We start from the raw sequence: 8783 nt of genomic DNA, 5'->3' as shown, positions 1-8783 counted from the left end.
CCCCACCCCTGTTACACATTAAAAAAAAAGTTATTTTATCTAGGGGGACCTTAGGAGGGTAATGCAGGTGCTCTGAAACCAGGATAGATGCTGGCTATGATGTCCCAATGTATCTATCAAATTGAGACGGTTCATCTTTCCAAAGAATTATGCAATTTCCTCCCTCTATTGAACTCAAGAAGTCAGGTTCAGATTGAAAGTGGTTACTGCATGAACCGGTACAGGCAGATGGAACCAACTAGAGATGCCCAGCAAGAGGCACAGCACAGTGATAGAAAGAACCAACCGAAGACAGAAAGTTTTAAAACAACAGCCCAGTGCCACACCGCAAATGCAGAGCCCGGCTTCTTCTGAAGACGCAGCACCCCAGCTCATCTTGAGCTGACCTGTTTTGAGTCTTGAGTGCCCTCATAGAAGTCACAAAAGGCAGATTTTCTACACTTTATTTCATCCAAGTCAAACACTGCTGAAATACGCAAAAAACTTTAAGGACAGAGGCGACCTGAGCAGGTTCACGAGCATTCTGAACTTTTTCCCCTTTGGATTCTGGAGTTTCAGATGGTTTGAAACAATAAAAGCAGAGTATTCCTAATTGTGAGACAGTGGTTCTCAACCTTCCTCATGCTGTGACTCTCTATACAGTTCCTCATGCTGTGGTGACCTCCAACCATAACATTATTTTTGTTGCTACATCATAACTGTAATTTTGCTACTTTTATAAATTGTAAGTATGTGTGTCTCCCAATGGTCGTGGGCAACGGCTTGTGAAAGTCATGACCCACAGTTTATGGGGGGTGGGGAGGGGTTTGAAGCAGGTCTTAGGTAGCCTCAAATTCACTATGTACTTGGAGGTGATCTTGAACTTCCAAATGGCTGGCTATGCTGTCCAGGCTGGCCCTGAACTCCAGCGTCAAACTGATGAGTAGCTACTAAAACAGGGATACGTAACACAAATGGCTTGAAACAACCTTTAGTTCCTGTTTAGTTGAGACAGGCTCTGTGTAGCCCTGGTTGGCACCAAACTAAAGATAAAAAGTCAGCTTGCTTTTAATTTTCTTCCCTATGCCCAAATGAGATAAATCACTCCTTTTCCCTAAATAATTAAGATTTTTTGAGTCAGGAAACATCTTTGGACATCCTATGGCATGTGGCCTAAGTAATTCAAAAGCAGTATGTTTGACAAATTGAATATCCAAGAAGACTCAGCTATTTTTTCACTGACAGATATGGCCTGGTTTCAAGTTCGCTGACAGCTGTTTTATGGCTATGCCATAAAATCATTTACTGTGATGGCCTCTCCTTCACATGGTCCTAAAGAGACTCAAAAATGGTGCATTACACAGAGCACTATTAATTGAAGTATGAGATATTCACCTGAATAAGTTGTAAAGGACGGGTTATTTTTCCATAAAGATGACTTTGCATAAATGCTTGTAACAGAAAGAAAAGGAGAAGGAGGAAGAGGAGAAGGAAGAAGAAGAGGAGGAGGAAGAGGAAGAAGAGGAAGAGGAGGAGAAGAACCAGCAGAGGCTGAGAAGAGACCAGCACCTTGGGAAAAGCGCTCACAAATCTGGATATCTAACTTTTTTATAATTATTTTGCTTTTTGTTTGTGCCTTAGGCTGTCCCTTGGAGATAAACAGCAAAAACATACTTGGACCAGTGACTGGGATTTCCTTAAGTTGACACCACAAATCTAAAGAGCTTTATTAATCTCATAGGAAACCAATCTGGGCAGCAAGATAAGAAGACCCAGGTATCTGTTTTATTTGTATTTTTGTCCTTTATTTATATACTGATTGATTAAGGGAGGGGGAGAGATAGTAATTTGGTAGCAATATTCACTATCAGCATCCATTCTTGGCTAGTATACTGGTTAGATGGTTCACCTGACCCCATCCAGAGGCTAATGTTTAAACTTCCTATCAAATCTTTAGACTCTCAGATTTTAGGCATGTCAGGCCAGGATCTCTAGCACAGGAAGGATCTTGCATGTCAGGGTGCTATCTGTATGTCTCCCAACTCTCCTTTATAAGAGGACAGCAAAGCCTAACTATAGTGAGATTCTTGGCTTGGGGGCAATGCAGAACTAAGTGCATCTTGAAACCTCTGTGGGAACAGGGGTGAGCCACAGCTTGCTCACCCACCACTGGCTACAGTTGTCCTCACCCCTGGAGAGTCTTTAAACTATATTACTGAGAAGGTATCTGTGTAAATGCACGGAAATAACCTCTGTGAGATGAAACAAAGAAAGGGCCTCACATGTGTAAGAGGGCACAGTGAAGGCTGAAGGCCACGATTTGAGGCCATGTGCTAAGCCTGAAGTTGCCGCAGTGCTGAGATTCTAAATGTGCTAACTGATCACTTATTAGAAGGCAGTGGGGTTAAACCCATGGCCTCGTGTGGTAGGCAAATGCTGCATCACTGAGCTATTGCTACGAGTTTTAATACTCTGGTTCCAATATAAGACAAAGGCCTGCTATCTGTCTACAGCAAGACTCTGTCCTCATTTTAGATAAAAACAGGAGACTTTCCATATAGCTTATCAGATAGAGAAGATCAAAATGTATTTCTTCCTAAAGTAAAGAGTATGGGGAAAACCTTCAGAGGAAGAATGAATCTAATGAAAAGAACAAAATTAGATTCTGTGATTATGTGTATATAAAAAGACAAAAAAATCCTCAGTCTTTACTGTCTCAGTAAAAACAAAATGCAATGATACCTACAAAAGCAAGCCAGGTGTGAGTGTGTGAGGCCAGTGAGTGGCAGCCTGGGCAGCGATGCTCACTGACCCACTCCCCAGTCAACTGCTCCACGTGGACTTGGTGTCCTAGGCAACTCACTTTAAAGCTTTGCTAGTAGCCAGGCAGTCAGGTCCACAGCTTTGTCTTCTTGGCTGTGAGTGCATAACCTTCATGAACATGAAATAAATCTGTTAAACCCTAACTTACTGTCTGGGTCCCTTTGAGAATACAGCAGCTGCGCACGCCAACAAGCTCTCCGTATAGGTTACTGGGCTTCAACTTGCACCTCTCTGGGAAAGGGAGGAGTAAATCGTACAGCATTTGTGCAGATGCCCCGGAAGCACTGCTCTCTGCAGAGGGACTGACTGAAAGGAACACTAAGGGTCAGGCCGAGGCTCCTTCTGGTCTAATTCCTACAAGAAATTATTGTTGCTATTGAACATATGCTCTAAAGTCAGGGGAAAAAATGCTCTGTATTTCCAGTATGGCAGACATAAAGAAAAAGAGCAGGAGACCACAAAAACTAAATGCTAACTCAGTCTCTCAGTAGTCTCATTTCTGTTTTGGTTTCTACAGGTTTCAGAGGAATTCCAGAAACAGTAAACTTCAGTCAACATAGCGCCTTCACTGGGCCCCGTCAGTGGATGGTAAAAGATGAACAACACAGCTTTGTTTTGCATTTGCCACATCAACTTTACCGCTAATAAGCAACCAAAACAAGAATGGAAAAAGCAGAAAGAAATTTTGTAATTTCAAAATAAGCCTATTTGGGAAAGGGTTAGTGTGTGAAGCTAAAATTCACCTTTGTATAAGAAGCTCTGACAACACACGCAGCACCAGTCAGTCACACACTCATTAGTCACAAGAGCAACTCAACCCATCTGATGGTGTTCTCTGCAGGAATGGCAACAGCAATGAGTGCTAGTGGCATTTAATCCACAGATCTGAGCATCAGTGAAAAGCTTTGCTTGAGCATCTTTTCCTACCATCTGAACCGAGTCTTAGGGTAACCTTGTAGAACAGTCATCATCAAGCTCAGAAGCAGCTGTGCTCCTCCTGTGCTCAGATACTCAATGGTTTATATTCCCAGGAACTACTTGAAAACTCTGCGCAATTGTTTCCATGCTAAATTTTTTTTTGCCTTAAACAGTGGTAAGTTACAAAGAGAAAAAATGTGAACATTTTTTTACTGTACTTAGGAATAGAGAACTCACAGATGCACCTCCAATACTGATATGACACACATGCGCTCACACACCCACACAAGTGCACACACGAAGTAAACAGGAAAGTAATGTGAAACCCTGTCTCAAAAAACCAAAAAAATAAAAAAATAAAAGGAAAGTAATGTGAAGAGAAGCACACATTGGCTACACAGCACTTCCCTAAGGGTGAGCACTTTCCTGGAATTGTACAATTGAGCACGTTCACTCCCCAGTGCTGAAGAACTGCACGAATACTTTAACTGGGATGTCTAGACAATCTGGCACGGACTCTTAATCCAAGGGCAACAACAACAACAAAAAACCTTAAACATGCTTTCTAATTTAAAATTTTCTTTTAATAGTAAAGGGATTTTATTCCTAAGTATCAGAAGCTAAGTGGGCCATACATATATAATAAATTATGGAAACTTATGATTCGAAAACTAAAGTGAATATTTTTGGAGTGCAATGTAATATCTAGTGTCCTTTTTTATCTGTCTGTCTGTTTATCTATTGTTTGTTTATTTCTGAAAAAGGATCTCATTATATAGCCCTGGCTGTCATGGAACTTATTATGTAGACCAGGCTGGCCCTGAACTCAAGAGATCCACTTGCCTCAGCTTCCCAAGTGCTGGGATTTAAGGCATGTGCCAAGTGCTGGGATTTAAGGTGTGTGTCACTATGGCAAGCCTGAGTTAACATGATTAAAACAATGAAACACCATACCAGAAAGAGACTCGTGTGTATGTGTGTGTGTGTTGTTTCCCTGAATTACTGTGCAGTGACAAACAGAAAAGAGAACACTTCTGGCCCTGCTTTTGGATGTGATGCGCTTATAAACAGGCAAAAAAAAAAAAAAAAAAAAAAAAAAGGAGTGAAAGTACACTGTAAGCAGGAGCAGAGCCCTGCCCCAGGCTAACTTACAGACCTCAGAGAAGGCAAGCACAGTGGAGGGCACCACGCCAGCACTCACACAGGAGCCGGAGCAACCAAGCTCCCTGCCTGCTGGATAAAGGGGAGGCCACACAGCACCCGGGAGTCACCTTCAGCTGGTTGTTGAAAACGTCAATCTCCTGCAGCTTTGACCTGGTCTCTCTCTCCACCTCATCCAGCTGCTCTCGAAGCTGCTGCCGGGCCAGCTCCTTTGCTTCCAAGGCTCTTTTGAGGGTAAGAAGTGAATCTCCTATTTCAGAAGAGCACACAAGTCAGGACTGCTGCTAACTGCGAGGGACATGCTCAGCTTTCACACCACTGAAAGGAATTCTTGTTATAAGGGGAGGAGGAGGCAGAGGGGGAGGGGAGGAGCACTGCTCAGCTATAAAACAAATGCCCAGCATGGGCATTTGACAAGGTTGAGGGTCAAGCACTGCCAGCACTGGGAGTCACCTCTGCAAAGCAGGCACCTTCCAGCATTGACAGAACAAACAAAACATGCAAATAAATAAGACACCTACTATGCAAACTGTTCTGCTGCACTTGTTTTAATTGGTCATTGAGTATTTGTTTCTCTGGAATAAGTCTTCCAAGCATTTGCTGAGATTCCTAGGGGAGAGGGAAGGAAAGAGCAAGTGAGTGAGTGACCCTGAGATCCCACGGTCCTTCCCCTGTCACTTCCCACCTCACCTGCATCTTTTGCACACTGCCCTGCCACGCTCACTGTTTTCACACTGCCAAACGCATTTCCCTAGGATGAGGCTAGGACAGTTACAGAGCCTTCAGTTCTGCTTCATGGGGGTAACATGCTGTGCATTTTAAGCTTTAAAAATGAAAGAAACTCCCACTCTCTTAATTGCAGAGATGCAGTACAAAGGCCTTGATCTGGCTATAGGGTTAGTGCGGTGGGGGTTAGCCTTGGCTCTGTGCTGCATGCTGGCTGTAGGATTAGTGTGGTGGGGTTAGCCTTGGCTCTGTGCTGCATGCTGGCACTCACTAGCTTGAACTGAGGCTGACTGCATGCCTGAAGTTAGACGCAGAACTCAGAAGGACATTTGTCATAACTAGAATACAAGATGCTATCCATGTTTTTCATCATGCAGGAATTTTAAACGTAAGAGTCCTGAACCAACCTCTTTTTCTGTCTTTCTTTCCCTCTTTTTTAAGCTGGCATAAGAAAAAAGTTGAAAGCAAACCACATAAGGGAGGCTGTTTGGGTGATGTGCCACACTCAGTATTGCTGAGTTTCAGCTGACATGATCTGGCAGTCACTTTAGTAAACTGGCATCCTTGCTGGTTTACCTGACATTTATTTTTACCTTAGTGAGGAAAAATGGCTCTTGTGAGAAAATAAAATGCCTAAGAAAATAAAATTAAGAATTTCCTGCCGGGGGTGATCATCACTGTTGAAAAAACACAGAGCTGGGCAGTGGTGGCACACGCCTTTAATCCCAGCACTCGGGAGGCAGAGGCAGATGGATTTCTGAGTTTGAGGCCAGCCTGGGCTACAGAGCGAGTTCCAGGACAGCCAGGGCTACACAGAGAAACCCTGTCTCAAAAAAATAAAAAACAAAAAACAACAACAACAGCAAAAAAAGAATTTCCTGTAGAGGCCCAGATACAGTCTGTCTGGCACCCACTTGTAGACACACATTGGCATTGGCAGAGTGAACTGTGCTAGGCATGCATGGTAAGAGGTTAACTCAATAGAGGGGATTCAGAGACCTCTTAGGCTATGAGTGACCCACAGCAGACCTTTGTCCTAGAAAGCAAAGCCCACTCAGAGGTTTCAAGGCCTCTTTCAAACCCCCATCAGGAGGAACCTGCTCCATTTTCTACTCACTGAGATGTCCCCCATGGAAATGGCTCTTTAAAATGCATAGCCCAGACTGGGCATGGCTCAGGGATTAAGAGCAGGGCTGTTTTCATGAAGGACCCAGGACTCAGCACTCCTCCATAGCCATGCATTCATGGGCATACATCCACACAGTGACACAGGGACTTAAAGACACACAGACACAGAGACAGAGATATAAACACCCAGACACACCCAGACACAGAGACATACAAACACACAGACACACACCCAGACACACAAACAGACACACAGAGATACAGACACAGAGACACATAAGCACACAGACACACAAGCATATGGACATATACTTAGACACACAGACACAGAGACACACAGACACATACCCATACACAGATATATACCCAGACACACAGAAGTAAAGTAAATCTTTAAAAAAACCTCATGCCCCAAGTTTCTCCAATAGGTCACATCAATGCCAAGAGCGCTAGGACTGACTGCAAAGCCAGACTGCCAATGCACAGGAGGAGCAACGGCAGCGAGCCTCACTGCTGCCTCACTGCCTGTGCGCTTCTCTTCCTCAGAGCATGAGCTGTGGTCACCTTACTAGTTATCTAGGATCTGCATCTACCAATAATGAACACTTTTGTGTTCAGTCTATATTGATATTTATATTTGATATTCAGTCATAAAACAGTCACAATAATGGCATACTGAGCACATGATCTTTATTCTAAATATCTCTGGGTAATATCTTTCCCAGCTTTCTGAGTAATAGTTAATTTTAAAAGCTACAAGGGGAGGATGTGGTAGCACACACAATACCAGCACTAGGCAGAGGCAAGTGGATCTCCTTGAGTTCAAGGCCAACCAGAGCTATAGAGTGAGACTCCCATTTCAAAATAAACAAATAATAAATAAATAAAATAAAAGGAGCTACCATACAGAAGAACATACCTCAAAATAGGTTTTAGTTTTTAATATTTGAAAACAATTTCTGGCCATGAACTTCTCGTGCTGGTTACAATCACAGCCCCAAGTTCAAACTGATGCTCCTTTCAGGTACAGCAAACAACAGACAGAGCGAATGGGAGAATGCTCCTCTCTGAGTGAGGGCAGCAGGCACAGGGGGAGGGGTCTAACTCAGGAGGGTGTTTGCCTAGAGTGTAAGCAGAAGGCTTGTGTGTGATCCCAGCACCTACCACTACAGTAGGCACAGATCTGTAAGGATGCTTGAACTCCACCACAAATCAGCTTGTATATGGGTAGTCCAGGTGTATACGGCAATTTTCACTAAGCTTATACTTGATCCAAAGTCTCAATATATTTAAAAAGACTAAATTTACACAAAACATTCTTTTCAGATAACATAAATAAGAAACAAACAAATAAGTACTTAAAAATCAAACAATATAAGTGTACTTAGAAATCAAAGAAATGACAAAAGTAAATAAATGAAAATATAATGTCTAAAACCTCATGGAATACAGCTATGGCTACGGCAATGATATTTATAACTCAAAATATTTAAATCAAAAACAAATTAAGGCCTAAATTCAATTATCTAAGCTTCTTGCTAACAAATTGAAAAAAAAAATTAAACTCCAAATAGGTAAATGAAAAAAAAAAACAATAAAGAAAAGCACTTAGCTGACGGAATATAACAAAACCACACCACAGAGAAAGATCAACACAGACAAGAACTTGTTTGAAAAGTATCAGTAAGGCTAGAGATGGGGGCACACACCTTTAGCCCCATCACTCTGGTGGCAGGGGCAGGCAGATCTCTTGAGTTTGAGGACAGCCTGGGCTACAGAGCCAGTACCTGGAGCAGCCAAAGATAAGAAGTGAAACTCTGTCTAGAACGAAACGAAACGAAACCAAACCAAAGGGGAGAGGGAGAGGAAAGAAGGAAGGAAAGGAAGAAGGAAGGAAAGAAGGAGGGAGGGAAGGGAGGGAGGAAAAGAGGGGGAAAAAAAACCCAATAAAACCAATAAGCTTCCTGATTGGTTGGTAGGTAGAAGAAGGCACAAGCAAGGGAGCAGGGAGGGTGGGGATGGACAGCAGGGAGGGTGGGGATGGAGAG

At 43.0% G+C, this 8783-nt stretch overlaps 1 protein-coding gene across 6 annotated transcripts in view; it reads right to left on the bottom strand.

Annotated features, from left to right (window-relative positions):
• Itsn1 (intersectin 1) overlaps window positions 1-8783 on the bottom strand; it is a 183907-nt gene that overhangs the window by 78760 nt on the left and 96364 nt on the right. For all 6 annotated transcript variants that reach the window (XM_031364396.1, XM_031364398.1, XM_031364401.1 and 3 more), the window contains 2 exons: window positions 5403-5490; window positions 4992-5131 (listed from right to left, as the gene is read on the bottom strand). In XM_031364396.1, the coding sequence (XP_031220256.1) occupies window positions 4992-5131; window positions 5403-5490 (228 nt within the window). The remainder of the gene's footprint in view (window positions 1-4991; window positions 5132-5402; window positions 5491-8783) is intronic.

The sequence above is a fragment of the Mastomys coucha genome, unplaced genomic scaffold (assembly GCF_008632895.1).
Source record: "Mastomys coucha isolate ucsf_1 unplaced genomic scaffold, UCSF_Mcou_1 pScaffold12, whole genome shotgun sequence".
In the NCBI taxonomy this organism is placed as follows: domain Eukaryota; kingdom Metazoa; phylum Chordata; class Mammalia; order Rodentia; family Muridae; genus Mastomys; species Mastomys coucha.
The sequence above is the reverse complement of the archived record's forward strand: the minus strand, read 5'-3'. Positions and strand labels throughout refer to the sequence as shown.